The 24,030-nt window shown below is 37.8% G+C and overlaps 1 protein-coding gene across 1 annotated transcript in view; it reads right to left on the reverse strand.

The window, feature by feature from the left end:
- Positions 1 to 22,804, reverse strand: part of LOC114708412 (hippocampus abundant transcript-like protein 1) — a 44,193-nt gene extending 21,389 nt beyond the window's left edge. Inside the window, exons 1-2 of the mRNA XM_028891677.2 lie at positions 22,327 to 22,804; positions 7,367 to 7,462 (exon numbers count right to left, since the gene is read on the reverse strand). Coding sequence (XP_028747510.1) covers positions 7,367 to 7,462; positions 22,327 to 22,440 — 210 coding nt within the window. The 5' untranslated portion in view covers positions 22,441 to 22,804. The remainder of the gene's footprint in view (positions 1 to 7,366; positions 7,463 to 22,326) is intronic.
- Positions 22,805 to 24,030: the final 1,226 nt, after the last annotated feature.

A 24,030-nucleotide genomic window follows, 5' to 3' on the forward strand; every position in this document is an offset into this window, starting at 1 on the left:
GTAGTTGGCTACAAGATAATAATCACAAGCATGGTCCTTAAAGTGGGCCATTTACAGAATTAAATGGAGTGGAATTCAAGCCAAACAGTGCTTTAGATTACTTAGAGCCACTAAAAGCAGCAAAAAGCCTTTTAACTACATTGCAAAATCCTTCAGTATTCTAGAGAAAACCCAAGAATGGTCTATCCATTAACAGATGAAGAGTTCCTAAAATCAGTCCTTGCACTAAATGTTAAAGAATAGGAGTTTCTACTACTCCTATGCTAATATACTTTCAAACTATCCTTTAGTTTCAGTTAAAACTATGGTGCAGATTGGGCACATGCAGGAACATACCCTCCCCAAAGTGCCTCACACCCTTAAGAATAAGTAAGTATAGGCCTCCTTAGTAATTTCCTCACCATCCCATGTGGTTCTCCAGTTTCTCACAGCAACCCATAGACTTTAATGAAAGACTATGGCTAACTGGCTAGTAAAAAGACCATGATTACTGTTGTTGAAAGTGCAGGCATTGGAACTGTAACAGCAGCACACTCTCACCCAACTTCACACATTTACATTATTTGCCTAGTCCCAGAAAACATCTATCTCTCAACTCCTCATCTATACTCTCACTTGTAAATTTAAACAGATACATCAAATTCAGTAGAAAGACTGAGAAAAGTTGTTGAAATGTACCAAAATGACTGACAAAAAAGGAAAAGATAATCTACCTCACTTCTAAAAGGTTCAATTAATACAAATCTTAAAATAAAAATGTTTCTTCTCCACCAGAATGAAGATCTCCATCAGCTGTATATTACAAACAACATTCCATTCTATAAGGCAGAACTGCACCAAAGTCAAAAAAAAAACAAAAAGGTCTTTGTAAATTGATTACAGAAGGAAATACAGAGATCCAGAAAGAAAAAAAAGGGCATCAGAGCGGAGAATCAGAGGAAATCCAACTAAATATCAATTAAAATATTAACAATATACTGTTTAAAAAATGGTAACATTTAGCTGCTTTATACCAACTAATCACAACTATAAAAGCCATTCTAAGCACACAAAACACCATGCTAGATATGGCCCAGGGATTACAGTTTACAGACCACTAACTTATGGAGAATGCTAATTTGTTCTAATGGCTTTGTTTCCGGTGTAATTGATGCCAGAGGCAGTATAATGATGCATATATCACAAATTTGAAGACAAGGAGACTAACTAATAGTTATTTTACACTGTCTTGTCACTTCTTTTTATAATTTTATTGTAGATTAGCAAAGTCTTTGCTAAAGTATTACCTTGTTTACATATATAAAAATACATGACAAATGGAACTGGAGAGATGGCTCAGCAGTTAAGAGTGTTCACTGTTCTCATAGAGAATCAGTGTTCAATTCTCATTATTCACATCATAGGGCTCACAAGTACTTGTAACTCCAGTTCCAGGGTATCCTATACTCTCTTCTGCCTTCTGTTATAATTCCCAGCCAACCCCCAGCTACATGATCACACATGCACTGTTCATCAGTCAGGCAGAATGCTTAGTCACCACAGGGCCTTACCTCCTACATCTGCATGCAGTGTGATCAGGTAATCTATGCACATGTGTGGCATAGCTACAAACCCATATGTGAATGCTTGGGGGGGGGGCGCGGGGGACGGGACACACACACCTATAAACGGGTTCTACCTGTTCCCCACTCTTTCCTCACCATTCATTTCTAGTAGGCCTATTGCGCAATCCCTCTTTTCCCTCCCCTAATAAAAACTCTTATAGTGGGTTCTGTTGTACCTCATGTTCTCTTGTACCCGGTAAATAGTGCCTCAAATAAATAACACCTTCCACTGGCATGTGTACACACATGTATAGGCATTCATTTAAATAAATAAACTTAAAATGTGTGACAGACAAAAATATGTATTAGTAAGAGAAATAAATGCCAAGAAAAGCTCATTGCATCTGTTTGATTAGATTAATGCTTTGTACACTGTCAGTTACACAATAGTAAACAAAGATTTAACAAATAATATTGATCAAATAGTTAGTGAGTGATACTTAATGACTTTAATAATTATCATTTACATAAATGAGCCTGTAGGAAGCACAGCTTAGAGTATGCATTGGAGAAACCAGGATTGTCAGTCATGTAGGCTTATTTTCTTCAATGGAAAGAAATGAATGATTGCTGGTCACCTGGAATACTAGAGTGGAGCTGTCAAATGACCTGGTAATCCTTTGCTATTGTATTAGGAGCCAGCCTCTACCTGAATTTCCCTCAAATCCTGAGAATTGTTTAGGCCCTAATCCTGAGCTCTGTCTTTGAGTGAATAGAAACTATATGAAAGAGGTCCCATGTACTTTGCATCCTCCCAACAGAACCTGTTCTTATGGTTATTATAAATACTTCCTTTCTAGGCCCTAGCCCTAAATTCTGTTTATCAGCCAATAGAACTCATTCTTATCGTAAAGGTCATAGTGCTTTGTTACTTTGCTAGGGAGTTTCATTGTAGTTATGTCTAAAGCTTTGTTGTGATAACTCTCAAGCAGAAACCTTTTTTCCAAAGCTTTACTATGCTTAAATAGGTAAGAAAAAAAAAACCCAAAGTCAGACTGGAAATTTTGACCCAGTGCCTGCAAAGATGGTACTGATTGGAGTTTCATTCTTCACCTCTCTAGGATAATCTCCCTGCTGTGAGACTTGCAGGGTCCTAAATACAGGCTCATTCTGGAAATTTTATTTTAAAAAATAAATAAATAATAAATAAACCCTACAAAATCTAACAAGTACATCTACTAAAGCTAACAAGTCAGTCTGTGGCATCTCATGATTCTAGAAATCAAGATAGTATACATGTGACTCTAGTTACAACATTGACTTTACTGTTTTTTTTTCTCCCACTACGTGAAGAGTAAATTATCCAACAAAGAGACTATTTAATGTGACCAAAAGGTCTAGTAGACAGTTGTACCTCATTACAGCCATTGTAAATCCTGGAAAGACACACTTATTAAGGAGACAAAAAAGCTAGTCAAAGATCAAGTGGCAGACAAGAGAAAAATGTATGTTAGTCAAATGAAGGAATGAATGGGCACATTATCTTGAGAGTCAGTTAAGAATAAAGGATAAGAGAAGTGAATGTCACAAGAAAGTGTTCAAAGCATAGTCTGGGTTTTTCAGACTATGAAAGAGATAAATGAGTAGGAAATACTCAATTCTTAAGTGTCTACTGAGGTTTCAAAGTCAGCTTGAAAAATAAAGTCTATAAATTAAAAGAAATGAAATTCTAGTTTCTAAGACTATTAAATATAGTTTATTCAATTAAGCAGTTGATTCAAATGTACCCTAGGTATTAGTTTAATCACATTATTCATACTAAATTAAGATTAGACCCTCAAAGAGCATGTAAATAAGGGACAGGTCTTTTTAATGTACTAATACTACTAGTAGTACTAGAAGGTAGGCCCACATGAAAGCAATTTCATAAAACTGCTACAAGACATTAGTGATGCAAACTTTATTTATATAATCAAATAAATGAATTAAAACAATAAGCTAAGCCATGGCTACCTAAGTAACATATCTCAAAGACTGTGGACCAAGAAGTTAAACTGGACAAAATATTAATACCTAATAGTATTCTAATTTTCCAAATCATGATCCCAACACTGTTTTTTTTAGATTCTTCTGGTTTTGCCTCATTAAAAATAAAAAAGTGCTGTTCACTTGCTACATTAAGATTAAAAAATGAAATGCTATCATCTTAATATTAAACCATTGTGGTTGATGGTTCAAGATGCCAAGGAATAAACAGAATGACACACAAATGTAAAAGAGGATGGATAGATGAGTACTAGCTGTGACTAAATAAACCCTAATTTTGTTCCTTCCTTATCAAAGAATCACAAATTATCACTTAAAAAAATCAATCAAAAAGGGCAGAAATAAATGGCATATGCCAATGCAAAATGTTTTTCTTAAAGAGGAAGTCAATCTCCTTAATCAAAAAACAGAATAGGGATAACACACTGTGGGGTGAACAGCAGGGGAGAAAGTCAGGAACCAAGAGAACACATTAAGGCAAGTTAACCAAAGTGAAGAACCCACAGAAGAAAAATTAACACACTCACTCACTTAGCTACATTTCTTAAATAATGTTACAATAAAATTATATTAGCAACTGGGTACTCTTCACACTTACATATTCATTTTAAGCAAATTTATACAAGCAGCATAACTGCTCAGAAACTCAAGAGGCTGTAGGGCAGCTTCTCAGCTGGCTGTTTCAGAGTCTGCCAGGAACATTCCACCACCCCAAAAATTATCTGCTTTGAACATTAGAGGGAAATTTAAAAGGCTAGATAAGATATATGTGGGTGGCAGTGGGACACAGCCAACTGGAAAGAGTAATGTAAATGTAGTATAGGAGTCTGCAGCTAAGAGATCCTCTATGTCCACTTCTCCCTGAGCTCATTTGCATAGGGAAGCTACACAGGATTCTGGAAAGTGTCCCATAGAACTTGAGTGTGATAGAAGGAAAGGGGTAGGAGGTAGAAGGAAAATATAAGAAGCTGGAGAAAAGGCCTTAGACCCCTCCTCGGAGCCTTAGTCAAAGAAAGTCCTTCACATATACTAATTCCCAAAACACTAGAGAGAAGGTTGTAATTTGCACATGGGGGTTAGAGGGGTGAGCACATACTGGGGAATTCTGTCAGAAAGTGGACTTACAATAGAAACTCTACTAATTTAACTTGTTTGAATTACAGAGACCACCAGTCCTTTCCCCAGAGATAAACAGTATCTTCTCAAATAGGAAGAATCATTGGCAAAGGTCATGATACTATTTTATTGCTCATTTTTATTTAATTTTCTCCCTTATTTCAATGTATTTACACTTTTATATTTTGTTCATCATTGTATTTTAACTTTTATCTTGTTAGGTAAAGTTTTAACATCTATTTGTGTATTAATTCTCACACCTCTAGCCCCATAAATTTTTCTACTGTCTTACTTTATTCTGTCCTTCCCAGCAGCTATGAAAAAACAGCAAGCAAACAAACAAACAAAAATCCAAACAAAAGAAAAGAAACCTATGGTTTCATCAACCAATACCCAAGTACAGCTGCCTCTCAACTTTTAAAGGGACACAAATGAAGGGCACAGATATTTGCTAATACAAGTTAACACTGGAGCTGTTGTAAGATTGTTGTGTAAGTTATTTCAGTCAGCTTCTCCCTGAAATAGCAGTAAAACAAATATCCAAACGAAGACAGGACACCAGGATTCATGTAAGCAAAACAAAGCAAAACAAACAAACAATAACAAGAGTGGAGAAAGGGGGAAGGAGAGATAAAATTGAAGGACACCTCCATCCCAACAGATGTGCAAATTACAACAAAGAAACTAACCCTCTACAGGTTCACAACTCCTCAATACTGGAAACAAAAGATAGGGAGATAGTTAAAAATGCCAAATAAAAAGATTTCAGATTCCTACTTTTCAAATGATCAGTGACCATGGAGAAGACTCAAGCAGACAAATGAAGTAAGAGATTCAATTTAGGATGACCCACTCAAGAATATTACCAACATAATTCAGCAAGGAAGTTAAGAAAGGAGTTCAGGAAGGAGAAATTCAGCAAGAAAGTTCAGACTCGGAAAGGGAATTAAACACAAATTCTGGAAATGAAAAAAAAAAATCAATTGCTTAAGTAAAACAAAAAAAAAAAAGGAGAATGGAAAACATCATAAGCAGACAAGATCAAGCAGAAAAACAAATTTCAAAGATGGAGAACAAGGCTGAGACAATAATATATTTGGACATATGTACAAATAAAAAAGTTAAGAAGTATGATCAAAACTTCTAAGTCTGAGACATATTCAAGAGACCAAACCTGAGAAATCAATGGGACAGAAGAGGAAACTGAGGGCCATGTATTTAGGTAAAGATAATTTATTTCATGAAAAAACACCTGAACATATCTCAAACCTAGAAAAAGAAGTGGAAGCCTAAATTGATAAGCTATATCATAGTCAAGATGTTCAAAGTACAAAAGAAAAAAATAACATTAAAAATTAAGGGTTGTTGATGAATGATTTAGGCTTTATTTTTTCCTTACAAACTCAGGAAACATGGAATGATGTGTTTCAAGCCTTCAATGTAACTATCAACCAAGATGTTTATACTCAGCAATGTATAAAGTCTTCTATAAGCTAATGGTTATATGGCCACCCTGTTGCACATATGAAAAGGAACTTTCTGGTATGGCAAAATAATGATTGAGAAGAGACAAGTATTAGGTTTTTATTTTTATTATTTTTTTTTTTTGGTTGTTTTCAGGTTTTTTTGTTTTTTGTTTTTTGTTTGAGACAGTATTTCTCTTTGCAGTCCTGTCTGTTCTGGAACTCACTCTAGACTAGGCTAGCCTCAAACTCAGAGTCCACCTGTCTCTGCCTCCCCAATGCTGGGAATAAAAGCATGTGTCACTGCTCCTGGCCTATTTTTAAAAACAAGTAAAGACAACTGAAACTTAATTTCAAAGGCATTTAAAATGTACCTTAACTGTTATAATTCTTAAAATCTGTACCATCACTTCAGAGAACCCAGGTTCAATTCTGAGTACCCACATGTCAGCTAACAACCATCTGTAACACCAGTTTCAGAAGATTTGATGTCTCTCACAGTAGGCATATCTCCAAAAGTAAGCAAGCAAGAAGTATATAGATATTGTTTTAGTTAGAGTCTCTAATTTTGTGAAAAGACACCATGACCACAGCAACTCTTATAAAGGAAAACATTTAATTAGGGTGGCTTGCTTACAGTTCAGAGTTTCAGTCCATTATCATCATGGTGGGACACAGCAGCATGCAGGTAGGCATGGTGCTAGAGAAGTAGCTAAGAGTCCTATATCTTGCAGGCAACAGGAAGTGGTCTAAGATGCTGAGCAGTACCTTGAGCATATATGAGACCTCAAAGCCTGCCTCCACAATGACACACTTCCTCCAACAGGACCACATCTACTCCAACAAGGCCACACCTCTTAATAGTGTCATTCCCTTTGGGAGGCATTTTCTTTCAAACCATCACAGATATACACGCAGGCAAAAGAGTCATATACATAAATTTTAAAAAAGAAATAAGAAATTAAAAAATAAAAAAAAATTAATACTTGGTTTAAAGAAACTGCTATAGAAAAGTTATCAAAACCAGGCACATGATCATTCTTATATTCATCATTATGAAGTACTTACCAATTTTCTATTTATTGGGTCATTCAATCAAAAGCCACTAACATCCTAATAAAGATACAATTTCAACAATGCCTTGTATTTCATATACAGCATGTCTAAAGATGAAAGACACAGTTCAATGATACTTACAGTCAACATTGGAGTTGTCAACAGGCCCCATGCAAAGAATTCAAAGAAGATGACAATTGCAGCATGGAAAACACTTGGCTGACCAAAGCCTTGTAGCTGAAAAAGAAAGAAAGCAGTTAAAAACAATAGTAAAGGGGCCTAACATGAAATGGCATAGGGAAATATATAAACTTTAGACCACCTATACCACTCAAGATAAAAATCATACTCTAGGGTCCAGGGATACAGCTGCATATTAGTTATTTTTCATTACTGTGATAAAAACCATAACTAAAAACAACTTTTTGGGAGTTTATTTTGACTTATAGTTGCAGAAAGAGAGTCTATAATGGTACAAGGCAAATGGAGCAGATGGCTGAGAGACTACAGAGAGACTACCAGGATACTTCTCATTCAAAACTATTCTACTCTCTTGCAGCCCCTCAGGCTCATAGCCATTATCATAATGCAAAATGTACTTAGTCCAACTGCAATAGTCTGGTAGTCTTTTACAGTAACAACACCATGTTAAAGTTTAAAGTCAAAGCCAGGTAGTGCATACACCTTTAATCTCAGCACTGAGGGGGCAGAAGCAGGCAGATCTCGGGTTCGAGGCCAGCCTGGTCTACAGGAGAGTTCTAGGACAGCCAGGACAACATAGAGAAACCAGTCTTGAAAAAAAAACAAACAAGCATTAAAAAGTTCAAAGTCTCTTTTGATACTCAAGGCAATTTCTTAACTGTGACCTTTGTAAAATCAAAAGGCAAATTACACACGTCTAACATACAATGGTACAGAATACACAATTCCTTCCAAAAGAGAGGAATAAAACAAGACTCAAACCCAGCAGAACAACCATCACCCTGTAGCTCCATGACCTTTAACTCATGCTTTAGTTTCAGGGAGCTTAGAAGGCTCAGTCCCTCCAGCTTTGCTACCTGCAATCTTTCTCTAGGGCTGGTTCTACTCCATCTATGTAACTCCTCTTAGCAGATGTCTTAAGGCTCTAGCATCTCCAACGTCTCAGTGTTTCCACTGTAACCCATGCTTCTTATATAGCTTCACTCAATGGCCTCTTAGGGACTTCTTGCAGCAACTCCAAAACTGCCACATGTTGCCTGGCCTCAGTAGTTCTCTGATCATGGAGGAAGAACCCAGGACGACCTGTCTCTCATACCTTCAAAGACAGCATAGTACAGCTTACACTACTAAATTCCTACTAATTCTACTACCAATTTGGGATGAACCCTTATCTCTTTTGACTACATTAGCTGCAGGTTTTGTAAATTGTAATAACTGCTTTCCAGGAGAAAACAACAACAAAAACCCTAGGGCAGCAGTTTTCAACCCAGTGGGTCACAAATGACCTTTTCGTAGGAGTTACCTAAGATCATGGAAAACACAGATATTTATATTATGATTCATAACAGTAGCAAAATTACAGTTACAAAGTAGCAATAAAAACAATTTTATGGTTGGGGGTCACCACAACATGAACTGTTTTAAAGGGTGGCAGCATTAGGAAGGTTGAGAGCTACTGCCTTATCCTTTCAGGAATTGGAAGTTTAGCTGAGAAGGTATTGGGGGCACGGGTTGTACCATCAAGACACCCTTCCCATAGTTCCAAACACAGCAGGAGGCCTCTCCTTAATGGTACTAATCTGTTACTTTTACTTTCAGCACAAGCTTTTGCTATAACAAGGCTTCCTAGTGTTCCTTTTCAACTTCCTATCCTTGGTCCCCTTTTACACTGATATTTTCTAAAGTGTTTCTAGTAAATTTATGACTTGTTTCTATTTATCATCTAACTCTGTGGAATGGAAATATCCTCAAAAAGTAAAGTGTTCTGCCTATTGTGTTCTCTGATCCATCCCAAGCAACTACTCTATAAAAGTCAGTACTGCATAAACTGGAAACAGGACTAGCTCATGATATGGTGTAGGGGAAGGATTTTTATTATAGATATGAGAGAGAACAGTCAGAGGCATCTGGAAGAGTCTGGAGCAGAGATAGAAAGAAATAGACTGAACATGGCCAGCAGACTGGACCTGGCCATGAACGAAGCAGGAACAGAGCAGGTGGGGAGGGAGGAGGGCACTGAGAGGGGAAGGAGGGAGACACAGAGAGAAGGTTAGAGAGAGAAAGCAAAAGGGAGGCAAAGAGTGAGAGACTGAACCCAACAGAGGGCATAGCCAAAATACCAGAGCTATAAGAAAAATGAGTAGCTGGGGTAGGGAAGCTCCTGAGCTGGAGGGAGTTTAGGGCAGGGGAGATGAGAAAGGCTAGGATGCTAGCATGGACTTTAAATGAATAATGGGGTGCTTGTGATACTGAGATAGCCTGGAGGCCAGTGTGATGGTTTGAATAAGGATGTCCCCATAGGCTTGTATATTTGAATGCTTAGCCATCAGGGAAAGGAACTACATGAGAAGGATTAGGAGGTGTGGCCTTGTTGGACTAAGTGTTTCTTGTAAGAGGTAATATATCACTGGGAGTGGGCTCTGAGTTTTCAAAAGCCAGGCCCAGTGACTCTCTCTTCCTGCTGATTGCTGATCCAGATGTAGAACTCTAAGCTACTTCTCATGCACCATTTCTGCCTGAATGCTGCCATGCTCCCTGCCATGATGATAATGGACTAACTCTCTGAAACAGTAAGTAAGCCCCAACTAAATGCTTTCTTTCATAAGAGTTGCTGTGGTCACAGTTTTTCTTCACAGCAATAAAACACTAAGACAGCCAGCATGTGCTTTGGTATGCTAATAGGCACTATAGATAAACATTTATCCCTCCTGCCAATGATAAGGGAAATGGTTCCTTATGGTAGAGGGGAACCAAACCAGCTTCATAAGTTCCTGAGGAATGTTGGCTTTTGTCTAACCACCAGGATTTGAGGAAATGGAGTTTCCTTTAGATTTGACAAGTATTCAACAAATATTAGTGGTGTGAATGGGAATGTAGAGCACATACCCTAGTTCTGAAACAACCTTCTTGGTATTCAAATTTAACAGTGTCTTAGGCTAAAGAACAGCTATGAAGTTCAACATTAGTAGGAGATAATTCTTAGTACTATCTGCATTGACTGTAATATTTGTACCACCTGGTTGGATAATATGAGTATTCAGATAAGAATTTGTGCAATAAAAAAAAATCTGTTTCTTCTAAAGGACAATGAGCACAAAAGCCTCCTGAGACCTTTGGTTTGTATCTCTAGTTTGCCATATCCCAGAGTGTAATAGCTGGCCTTTTCGATGGAATGGATAGATAAATCAACTTTAGAAGCAGCATTTAATAAAGGACCAGTGAAGCTATAGTGTGTATTAATGTCAGCCACATAACTGCATAGTCATCATGCAACTGGTATATAAAAAATTCTAATTATGTAGTTATTTTATTAACTCCAGGTTTACAGAAAGACATTGTATAAATTTGCCTAGATATAGTAATGTGAATTAACTCGACACTTCCTATAGTGTATAACCATAAGCCTGTCACATCACTGGTTTTGGATGGAAACCCAGTCTAGATGTTCACTAACAACTGTCCAGTGCCACAGAGCTAACTGAACTTTTGAGGGAGCTGTGTTACTGTCTCAAAATGTTTGGTTTAAAGATCCTTCAAAGGGCCCTCAGCAGGAAGGTGGGAGGTGGGAGAGAGATGATACTATCCTATCCTCTCACATACAGCTTCAGTGGTAAACTTTGCTCTCAACCTAGGATTCTGCTTAATGAAGACCATTAGAATGCAGATATGTGGATACAATGCTGACTAACTATAAAAACAGACATACTGCAGTACTGCATATCTGTAATCCTAGCACTTAGGAAGCTGAGACAGCAGGTTTGTGAGTTTAAGGCCAGCCTAGGCTACATAGTGAGACAACAAAAACAAAACCCCAAACTTGCAGATACATAATAAAGTCTATGTCCATCATGCCATTTTTAACACTTTGAAAAAAAAAACAAAACACCTTGTTTACTACCTTATACTTAAAATATTAATTAGAAATTATTTAAAATAACAAACATCTCTCCTAAAATGTAAGCATGTATTTGCATTTTTAATACATCTATTAATTTTATGAGAATTTCATTCATGCTTACAATGCATTTTTATCATATTCACCCCCTCTTTCCATATTCACCCCAAACTCCTATACCCTTTCCAACTCTGTATTCTTTATTTTTATGTTTCTTCTTTTGGGGGGGGGTGGTGTTTATTTAGTATGTACTTCTAGATCACAGTTCATCATAAAAGGAAGTCAGTGCAGAAACTCAAGCCGGTCAGGAATCTGGAGGCAGAAGCTGATGCAAAGGCCATGGGGTGCTGCTTACTGGCTTGCCCCTCTGGCTTGCTTAGCCTGCTTTTTTATAGAACCCAGAACCACCAGCCCAGGGGAAGGCACCACCCACAATGCACTGGGCCTTCCCCTATCAATCACTAATTAAGAATGCTCTACAGGCTTCCTCACAGTCTAATCTTATGGAGGAATTTTGTAATTTGAGGATCCCTCCTCTCTAATGACTAGCTTATGTCAAGATGACATAAAACTAGCCAATACAACTGACCCCTTGTCAACTTGACACACAAACACATCACTTTTCAATTAGAACCGTTCCTTTCTTATTTATCCCTAAGGTGGCATATTAATATTAATATTGCAATATAAAATATAAATAACTTTAAATTCCCACAGTCCTTACAAATTCAAACACATTAGATGTTAAGTCTCTTTTAAAAATATCAAATCTCTTTAAACATACAAAATCTCTTTAAAAGTTCAGTCTTTCTGCTGTGGGCTCCTGTTAAAATCAAAATTTAGATAAATACTTTGTTTAAGAGGGAAGAATCATGGCACAATCAAATCTGAACCAAGAAAAACCAAACTCCAACAATATATATTACTCAATGTCCAATTATCTGGGGATTCACTCACAATCCCCTGGGGTCCTCCAAGATCTCTGCACACCTCCTGCCCTTGGCCCTGAGCTGCTCCTCCAGCTCATCTGGCAAGACCCTTGTGCCTGCAGCCTATGGGCAGTGCCGCAGCCCCATGCTCTCCTCCCCACAGAAGAGCAAGCAGTGTGAGCTGCAGCAGCACTGGCTCCATGTTAGAGGCCAGCCTACTAGTCTGAGTCTCCTAGCAGACTGAGGACCTGTCCTACTCCGTAACAATATGTTCCTTTTTGTCCTTCTTAAACAAAACAAAATATGCTGCAAATATGATCACACGCATGGAGCCAAGTGGACTCTGCCTTTCCCTGGAGCCAATTAGCCAATTATATCAGTTGAGCTGGATCTAGGGCAGCTTCTCTGGGTCAGCTGTCTCCTCTTACTACTTTTCCTTGTTCCCTCAAATCTTTGTTAACCATCCACTCATTGATATTTCTACACTCACCTTATACTCCACTGAAGAGCTTAAAAAATAACCTACAAACTGCTGTTATCCATGGACCTTTTCACAATATGACTCTGGCTAATTCCATCAAAAGGAAGTCTAAGGCTGGAGATGTACATAGCTCAGTGGCAGAACAAATGCTTAGCCTGGAATGAGACCTTTGTTTTAATCTCCAGCACAATTTAAAACAGAAAAATAAATTGTGGAAGTCTGTATTTCTTCCTCCCTAGATAGAGGCTGGCTCAGCAACTTGTTCTAACCAAAAGAAGTTAAAGGAAATAACACAGGCTTGTGAACTTAAACATTTTGAGTTCAAGACCACCATGTGGAAAAAAATGTCTTGTAGTCACAGGAAGGTGAGAGCACAGAAGACTTTTCCCATTAAAGCTTATATCAGTAATCATCAAGCTGTCATACTTTGGAGGTAGTGATCTAAGATGGCTTATTCTTATCAACCTTCCAGATAATGCAGAAGCACAAGAAACCCAAGTGAAACCAGCAAAATCCTGATCTGAATTCCACTCAAATTGGTACACCCAGAGAACTATCAACAAAGGAGGTTGATTTAAGCAGCTAAGTCAAAGCAATTTGTGCAGCAATTGCTAACTACTATAATCATATCTTTGTCCTCATGATAAAGATGAAACTTTTTAATGAGTCTTAAACTCTTATCCAAACTAAGTAAGAGGCAGAGAGAGAATATCCAAATTAACAAAATCAAAAACAAAAAGGGGGACATAACAACAGACACTGAAGAAACCCAGGCCATACTTTAAAAACCTATACTCCACAAAATTGGAAAATCTAAAAGAAATGGATAAATTTCTTGATAGGTACCACATATCAAAATGAAATCAAGACCAGATAAACTATTTAAGTAGACCTATAACCTCCAAAGAAATAGAAGCAGTCATTAAGTCTCCCAACCAAAAAATATCCCAGAACCAGATGGTTTCAGCTAAGAATTCTACCAGACTTTCAAAGAAGAGCTAATACCAATACTCCTCAAATTGTTCCACAAAATAGAAACAGAAGAAACAATGCCAAATTCTTATGAGGCCACAGTCACCCTGATACACAGACCACACAAAGACTCAACACAGAAAGAATAACTGACCAATTTCCCTCAAGAACATTGATGCAAAAATACTCAAAACACTCGCAAACCAAATCCAACACATCAAAAAGATCATCCACCATGATCAAGTGGCTTCATCTCAGAGAGGCAGGGATGGTTCAACATACAATAATCTATCAATGTAATTCACTATATAAATAAACTGAACAACAATAACAACAACAAAAACCTCCATATGATCATCTCATTAGATGCTGAAAATGCTTTTGACAAAATCCAATAACCCTTGATGATAAAAGTATTGGAGAGATCGAAGATACAAGGAACATACCTAAACATAATAAAAGCAATATATAGCAAGCCAACAGCTAACATCAAACTAAATGGAGAGAAACTCAAAGCAATTCCACTAAAATCACGAACAAGACAAGGCTGTCCACTCTATCTACTTCTATTCAATATAGTACTTGAAGTTCTAGCCAGAGCAATAAGATAACTAGAAGAAATCAAGAGGATACAAATTAGAAAGGAAGAAGTCAAAGTATCACTATTTGCACATGTTATGATAATATACATAATGATCCCCAAAATTCTACCAGCATACTCCTACAGCTGATAAACACTTTTATTGAACTGGCTCAGTACAAGATTAACTACATCACATTTTGAAGGACATACTAACAAGTTCCAAGGGAGAAGGGTACTGCCTGTCTTCAAATATAAGCACATTAAACATGCTACAAAATGGATTAATCTTGGAAATATTAAGTTAAATAAGCCAGTCATAAAAGCATAATATGTGACCTCAGAAACATGAAATATTTAAAGTAGTCAAACCCATAGAAACAGAAAGTAGAAGTGGCCAGTGGCTGAAGGAAAGGTTGCTGCCATTTAGCAAGAAATGAAGAGTTGCTTAATGGACGTGGAGTTTCAGGGTTTTTTTTTGTTGTTGTTGTTGTTATTTTTGGTTTTTTGGGTTTTTTTTTTTTTTTTGAGATGTAAAAAGTTCTTGAGATTGATTGCATAACACTGAAAATATGCAATGAATAAATTTTGTTATATGTATTTTTCCACAAGGATGCGCGCGCACACACACACGGGAGTGGGAGGGGGGAGAGAAAGTATATTGCCATGTAAAGGGGAGCCAAAGCACATTTTTGTCTTTAGGATACACATTTTTAGTGAAAGAAAGGTAAGGGAAGAATGAGGAAACTGAGGACTTTGGGTATCCACAGTATTTTTTTTTTTAACTTAGGTGGCACTGGTCCTAACCCTGATTCTGGTGATACAGGATGGTTATTCCCCCAAGGTGGTAGGGTTGCATCATTAAGTTTGAGTATAAGCAATTTTTAGCTCAAAGCAGATATTCATGTTAACATACCACCTGGTTGGAGGTGGGGTGGGTAAACCAAGTATCATAATATGCTGTTTAATTGTTTTATAAACTTGATACAAGCTAGTGTCATTTGAGAAGAGGGAACCTCAGTTGAGAAAATGTCTCCAAAAACTGGTCTGTAGGAGTAGTCTACAGGGCATTTTCTTGATTAATGATTGACATGAGAGGCCACAGCACATTGTGGATCATGCCACACTGAGCTGGGAGTCTTGGGCTACATAAAAATTCAAGCTTAGCAAACCATAGAGAGCAATTCAGTAGGCATCATTCCTCATAGTCAGTGCCTCAGTTCCTGAGAACAAGTTTATGGCCTGCTGGAGTTCCTGCCTTCCAAAAAATGATAGGCTGGGATTGAAATGTGCAAACCAAATAAAACTTTTGTTCTTGTGATTTGAATGAGAATGACCCCACAGGTTCATATATTTGAACACTTGGTCCCCAGTTGGTAGAACTGTTTGAGGATTAGGAGACATGGTCTTGTTAGAGAAGGTATGTCACTGGGGAAAGTTTTTGATATTTCAAAATTCCATGCCATTTCCAGTGTGTTCTCTTAGCCTCCTGCTTTTGGACTGAGATGTAGGCTTTCAGTAGGTCCTGTTATCATGCTTTTGTCCTACTATCATGGACTCTAACCCTCAAAAACCATAGGTCCAATTAAACACTTTATTTTATAAGCTGCCTTGGTCATGGTGTTCTGTCACTGCAATAGAAAACTAAGACACTTCCCAACTTCCCAAGTTGTTTTGTTTGTTTGCTAGTTTTTGTTATGATGTTTATCACAGCAATAGAAACCCTAACTAGAACGCATAACCAAGTCACTCATCATGGAAGTTTCTCCCAGACTTGTTCTCTATAGGCACTCCAACTAGGCAAGTACTGCAATGAACTTAGAGGGAACAAATATATTCTAAAAGACAGTTTGGCCTCTTCTTTTAGCTGTTGAAACAACGGTCCTCAAGATATCAGAATGACTGCACAAGAACCTTTCTGGGGAAAAGGAAACAAAGCCTGTTACCAACTAGAGGAGGAACTTGTCACTCAGAAAGAGATTACACAGATATGACTGTCAGAATACCTTGTAGGTATTCTGGAAATTAGACAACGATGGATCAGTGAGAGGCAAGACTATACCTTGACCAGGACTGCTTGTTTTTACATAACTTTTGCCTTCTATTTAAACTTAAATCTCATGTCAGGAAATGATAAAAGATAAGAGAGTCACAAGACCTCTTTAGCTGTTCTTCCTCCCAATGAAACCACAATGATCTAAGTTTTCTTTTGCTGTTCTGAGACAGGGCCTCATGTAAGTACAGGTAGGCATCAAGCTGGCCAAAGATAAGTTTAAAGTCCTGTTCCTCTAGTTTTAACATCTGGATATTACATTACAGACCTGAGTGTTTGCATCTCCCTATTTTATGATAAGCTGTCACTCTATAAACCAAGTCAAATCCACAGCACAGCAACCCAGCCACATCAAATGAATCTCCTTTTTCTGTTCTGCATTAATATTTGTATCTATTTGATCTACTGAGGACCTATGGTCAAGCTTATTTATGCCATATTTCATATCTAATAATTCAACTAATGCCTATGGCCTCCACAATGCATACATTTCAAGTAGATTAGGTTTGGAAAACTGCTGACATTCCATGGCTTTGCCCCAAATTGCAGCATTTTGTTGGCAAAGTCACCAAAGTTTTGAACTTCAGGTTTTCAATTAAAAAGTAGGAAGAACAGACATTTGGGAGGTAAAAAAATCCCAGGACTGTGTATAGTACTGATATTGTACTTCTAACATTAAAAAAAATGTAAGTATATTCTAATGGAATATAGGCACTTCACAGAAAGAACTGCCAAACGATTCACAGAAACATAAAAAGGAAAAGAAATTTTACTGCTTATCCAGATTATCTTTTCTACAATCATTCTTTCAGCATTGTATTACGTTAGTTGTACTTATTAAGTTGGATAGACTATGCATTCATTAAATAGTTATAATCATTCTTCACAACTTTTCAAACCAACCATTTACCACCAACCAAAAACTTAAGCAAATCATAATACCAAGAATTACTTCTGGCAATACTCCCCTCTCTACCAACTTTCATCAACAGTAAAAACAGTCACCTGCAAGTGACTAACTCAACACCTATTTGTTGAGCTCTATTGGTATTAGTTAGATGCAGAGGGACAATGGTGCACAAAGGAAGAAATGATTCCAGCTCTCACTTCCTGGAATGTAAAGTTACCAAGCAAACATACTCACTAAGTATAAGAAATATAGACTAGTGACAGTATTACAAAAGGCACTGAACAAAATCCAGGCAAAAATTACCCTATAACAACAGTAGTAATAAACAGACCTGGCCCTAACCAAATCATTTAATACATAAAATTATCTTATCCTTTTGAGATGGAAGCAATTGCCTACATTTTACAGATGAGAAAACTCAAATGTAAACAATAAATGAGCTGTCACTTAATCAAGATGATCACACACCTTCTGAGTGTGTGTTCCTATCAGTTATAGTATGTTGTCTATTCTCAAACAGAATCAGCATATACAGTGGCAGGCAGCCTGCATCCCGGAAACCTGAGCAAGAAGTGACAGGAATCAACAATAGTCAGCTTCTCAAGTAAAGCAAGATTCAGATCTTCACTTACCATTCACCCTTGTTTCTTACATTAAGAAGTCTGGCCTGGCTACTGTGGAAATGGCCAAAAGGTCAGTCCCCATCGATGCTTTACCTCTTTCTCAATATAAACTGAAAAGTTTGGATAAGTAGGGCATTAACTTTTCTCAATCTTAACTGTCTGTTGGAAAAAGATTGTTGTTCCACACATGATCTCCAATTTAAAGATCAAAGAACACAGCAAATACCAATCCAATCCCTGCAAGCATGAAAGACAAGGGAGATGCTGTCATTTTTGTAGCGTGTGTCGCCAGCTATTTGTCCTCCATGCCACAGCCTGTTTTTTTTTTTCTTTAGAGGGTGCCCTACACTAAAGGACAGACAGCCTGGCCACTTCAATTGGAAAATAAATCATATGCATTTTATGAAATAAAAGGTTATTGCCGGGCGGTGGTGGCGCACGCCTTTAATCCCAGCACTCGGGAGGCAGAGGCAGGCAGATCTCTGTGAGTTCAAGGCCAGCCTGGGCTACCAAGTGAGTTCCAGGAAAGGTGCAAAGCTACACAGAGAAACCCTGTCTCAAAAAACCAAAAAACAAACAAACAAACAAAAAAAAAAAAGAAATAAAAGGTTATTAAAGGGGGTGGGGGGGATACAAATGTGTTTCTAGTACCAGACGAGATCGAGATGTTATAGTCCCTTGAAGTAGCCTATATTAATTTAAGAAAATAGCCTATATAAGATAGTAGCCTATATTATTTAAGAAAAGGAAAAAACTGTCCTCAGAACATTGAATTTTATGTGATTGCCAGTTTTGTAATATAAAATAAAAATTTAGCTATGGAAAATAAAGTTCTATAAATCTGTGTAAGCCAGTTGTCTATAGCTAAAATTATATTTATTATATAGCCAACCTTCCAAAATTTGTAAGTTCCACATCCATTCACAGACTCAACTAACTATGGATTGAAAATATTAGGAGAAAACTAGAAATTCAAAATTTTTTCTTATCGTTATTCTCTAAATAGTCATATAGTAATTATTTATATAGCATTTCGAGTGTACTAAGTATTATAAGTAATCCAGAGATGGTGTATCCAGAGATGGTATATAGACACTTCTTGGCCTGTTAAACTGTTATACAAGTGAAAAAAAAAAGGCACAATAAATTATAAATAAATCTATTTTAAAACAAATCTTTTATATATAATTTTACTACTTATTAAAGGTGAAAGAAATTTAATAAAAAAATGGATATGCTTTATTTTTACTTAAAGAATTAAATATTGCCTGAATATTTGATATTCCATAATGCAGAGTTGATTTATATTTTAGCTTTATAATTGTCAATGCTGAGACTGATAAGCTTTTCACCTGAGTGCTAAGAACACGAACTCAGGTTTGTATGCCTGAGCAGCAAATACTCTTACTTACTGAGCCATCTTAAGAGACAACAATTGTCACCAGAATATTACTGATTTTCTGAATCTCCTCATCAGTACTCTTTATTGAAATCCAAGTATTGGCTTCTTAGAGTCCATTCTATGAACATCTTGAAATATTACAATGAATAGTGTATTTTCTTTGCAATAAATCATTAATTGTCATCAGATGCCCAAGAATAAATGACTGCAAAACGGGCTGGAGAGATGGCACGAGTTGTTAAGAGCACTTGATGCTCTTCCAGAAGACCCCAGTCTGATTCCCAGTACCCACACAATGGTGCACAACCATGTTTCCAGTTCCAAGGGACCCAATGCCTTCCTCTACCTCTGCAGGCACTAGGCACTCATGTGGTACATACATACATACATGAATCTAAGCAAAACACTCATACACATAAAATAAAATAATCTGAAAAAATTAAATAACTGCAAAACAACTTCCCCTACTTGGCTATAAAAATTATATAATAGAAAAATCTATATTCAATAATTAAAATAGTTTTGACAAAACACCTCAAATTGTGTGTGAATTCATAGCAAGAAAGGACAGAAAGAATAATAAAATGTAAGCTTGATTAACAGGCACAGCTCTCTTTTAGACAAAAGATCTCATAGAAGAAATGCCTGATTCCATGAACGCTTAAGTCTCTTCTATTTTTCAGAAGACGTCTTTTTGACAATGTTTTTCGTATATCTTTCTGCCAAATGATATAGAAAAGTTGTTGATGGAATAAGAGTTCTGTGCCCAGGCAGTCTTTCCTATGATTAGTAGTAAACCAAAGAATCCAAAAGTATAAATATACAGTAACTTCAGAAAAAGAAAATAACTTGTTAGAATAAAATCAAATCATTGAAGTTGTAGGATACAGAACTTGAAAGCAATACTGGAAAGAAACTACAAAAATTAAAAATGCATAATTAGGGGTTCTGGCATATGACATAAACATCTATGATTAAAGGTATTCATTGTTTTTACATCCTCCATTGGGCCCTGCACATGCCAGTCATCGCATTAACTATAGGAAAACAAACAAACAAACAAATAAAAAAACCAAGAAAAACAGTATTCTCATCAATCAATAATGACCATAACCAGAGATGAGGAAAGATTGGGAAGAATTTACCTTTGTCCAAAATAGGATAAGCATTAGGATCCAAAGAAAGGTTAAAGAATAAACAGAGTCTAGGTTTCTTTGAGTAAATATCCCACAAAAGCTCCTGGCTGGCACACACAAACATATACATACAAATACATTATAAACTTAAAAAAAATTTACACACATACAAGGAATACCAAGAATATCTCCAGATATTTACTCAGGCCTTATCAGGTACTAGGTTGCAGCAACTCTCACAATCTATGAGGTACATACTATTAGGAGAGATTATGTAACTCATCCAAAGTAACATAGGTAATGAAGATGGAAACTGGAATTCCAAGCATGGTCACCTAATTATTATGCTAAGATGCTTCCCCTTTTCAGTTTACTTCTAATTCTGAATGCTGAAGAAATACAGACTATCAACTGGGGAAAGGATGGGGAAATGGCACTACCAATCATATTAATATGCTAATTCTCACTAACCAGCAATGTGGAGGAAGGCAGACTGGTAATAACCAGAGTCTCATCAATAGAGGCAAAAATGCTGAGGAACTAACCCTAGAGATACAAAGGAAAGAACAAGAAGCTAAAATTTGTACACATAGATGCAATATTGTAAATATAGGAAGAGATGAAGGAAGACACTTCTTAGGCTAGTGGCTTGGCCACTAGTTAGTAATTACTGTCCATTGGAGGAAGACAAAAAGGGGAACTGGTGATTTAGTTTCATTTAAAGGGTAGGAAGAAGTATTACCTACTTAATGAGAAATACAAATTTTATACAACTCAACCCACCAGGTAAGCTTTCCACATTAAAAAAGCTGTAGCTTCTAAAAAAAAAAAGTTTCTTCAAAAATACACGCTCATTTTACACATTAGGCACTGAGTGGCAACATTCCATAGAATTAGGACTAGAAACCAGCTCTAGTCTAGGTCTAGAATGTCAAGGAAATGAATCACAAGAATGCAGACAGAACCTTGTAGACTTGTAAGCCCTTACTAAATACTACGTGATTGTGCTTTACCTCAATATTTTGTATGTATAAATTTTGACATAAAATTTCATTCCAAATACTGCTCCTAATTCTCCACCCTCCCAACTCTACCAAACGTGAATTCATATAATTAAAGAAGCATTTGTAACCACTTAGTATTCTTTAACATACATTAAATATGCAAGCATAAATATTGAAAGAGTTGACAAAATTGACTGCATATATCTTTCTTAAAAATCCTATTTCTCATTTAACAAACTTTCCCATGGTAGCAAGAGTTTGTACTCAACTCCCAGCAACATATTTTTATGTTTTAAGTCCTAAGTAGATCCTTTCCCAAAAATCTTTTTATACTTAGGACTGAAGAAATGACATTTTTTGCTTAGTTTCCCACCACAGAAAACCAGAGTGGCACTGATTAAGGCCCATACTGTGAATTCAGGCCAATGAAAATAAGCTTTCCTATGCTGCTGTCAAAATCATCTCAACTTAAGTATCGCTAGGGATCAGGCCGAAGTTACTCCTTCGGGTGCACTGATCATCAGCTTCCTCTCAGTCAGTAGACCACACTCTTCTGCAGCCCAGAGGAGGAAGGATCAGAAAGGCGCCTCCCACTTCTACTTCCAGCATCCCTGTAGGCTACTCGGGAGACTGGGCCAGATGATGATTTTTAAGAACTTCCTATCCATTTGTCTAAGTTGCTTTGGACAAAATCTGCGCCCAGAAGATTCTGTCAAATGACACAGAACGGAGAACTCTGAGATACTAAAATTTCTTACATTTACTGTCCCATATCTGGTTGCTCCTGAATCAATAACAAAATCTCCCAGAGGGTCAAAGGAGGAGTTACTAGGAAAGCTAGCTTTTCAAAGAATCTAGCTCTCCTAGAAAAGGCCGAAATCCCAGAGCCCCGGCCCAAGCCCAGTCAAAACTCACCCAGCTGCCGCTCGCGGCCTGAGAGCTCCCGCGCTTCTCAGGCATGGCTGACGCCTTGGGTGAGGCCACCGCCTTCCACCCCCGCTCCTCGGAAGACTCCCCGTCCGTGCTCATGCCGCCGTCATGTCCGGGCAGGTTTGGGTAGCTCCAAGACACCGGCAACGCCGCAAGTGCGGCGGCGGGGCCCGCGCCTTCATGGGCTCCGCGGTCCGCAGCGGCCTGCCACTCAGGCGGCGGCGCCAGGGGCGACGCCGGCTGCTGAGGGAACGCCGAGGCTGGAGCCGTGCAGAAAGCGAACAAGACCCTTGACGATACAAGGTCCGTGAACACAGCACCCCGACACTGGCACTAAGCAGTTATCAGTGACACCAGAACAATCTGGGGACAGCGACCAGCCCAAAGCACTAAGCAAAGGCGGCTCGCGCCTAGAACGCCCACCCCTCTCAAGTAGCTCAACCAAGCTCCGCCCCAGTCTGCGTAGCGCACCAAAAACGCGTCATCTCTTAGGGACTCCAGGCCTATTGCTCTTAATTGAGACTGAAAGGATCCAAGGTTCTCCTGATTAGGTTAGTCTGACCAGTGAGTCCTAGGGATCGCCTGTTTCCTCTTACCCAGGGCTATGATACCAGAGCGCGTCATCACACCTTTCTTTTTATGTGGGTCTTAGGGATCTGACTTGGGTCCTCAGGCACCTTAGAAAACTGATTACCCCCTCCCCCCAAGTAAGTTAGATAATTGATAATAGTTGTAAAAATGGACAACCTGACCCTGGATCTGGAATCCTGAAGTGGGGAAGTGGTATACAATAAAGAGGATTTCAGAAGCCTCCAACCTTGCACTGATTAACGGAAAATTCCACAGGGTATATTGTTCAGTGGTAGAGCACTTGCAAGGTATTCACTTGGCTCTAGGTTCAGTCCCCAGTAAAACACACACACACGCCCAAACAAACAAACAACTGGGACTTGCCCTGTATATAGCCCAGGCTGACTTTAAATATATAATGATGATTCTGTCTTCCCATGTACTAGATATAGGTTTGAGTCACCACACAGGACATTGTTCTCGACTGTTAAATATAACTGGAGATGATATGTTAAACAAGTCAGGCACATTTTTGTAAATTATACTGTTATCCGAGTACATGCCATTTTTGTAAATTATATTGTTAATCTCACAGATGTGAGGAGAAAGACCACCAACCCAAATTATGACCAAATTAAAGAAAGGTTTACTGGGGCACACATCAGAGCCAAATCAGCAGCTGTCTCTCCCTAAGGTGGGGTTCATGATACCAGTCCCAAGCCAATTTCTCAAGCCCTTTATATAGGGCAAAACCATAGGGTAGGGAATTTTTCATATAAGCGTGGTTACAATGTGAGACCAGGCATTTAAGGAAAGTGAGTTATAGATCAAAGGGTATAGAACACTTCCAAAAACAGGTAGCTCTCCATAGGAGTGGGTTTAGGGTACATTCTATGGTTACTGGAGTAGGGTATAGTCAAGCTCAGAGAAACAGAAACTCGGGTTTTATAGTAAACAGAAACTTAACTTGGCTACAGACTTAAAATGGCTCCTAGGAACAAAGTGGAGATGGGCTGGTTTCTCAATCTCCTTTTTATTGAGCCAAAATTTTCCTGCCTGTTTCACACATGTTTGTTAATTCTGATTCTGCCTTCCATACCAAGAGAAAAACATCTAATA

This window comes from Peromyscus leucopus, chromosome 5, assembly GCF_004664715.2.
Source record: "Peromyscus leucopus breed LL Stock chromosome 5, UCI_PerLeu_2.1, whole genome shotgun sequence".
NCBI classification, from domain to species: Eukaryota; Metazoa; Chordata; class Mammalia; order Rodentia; family Cricetidae; genus Peromyscus; species Peromyscus leucopus.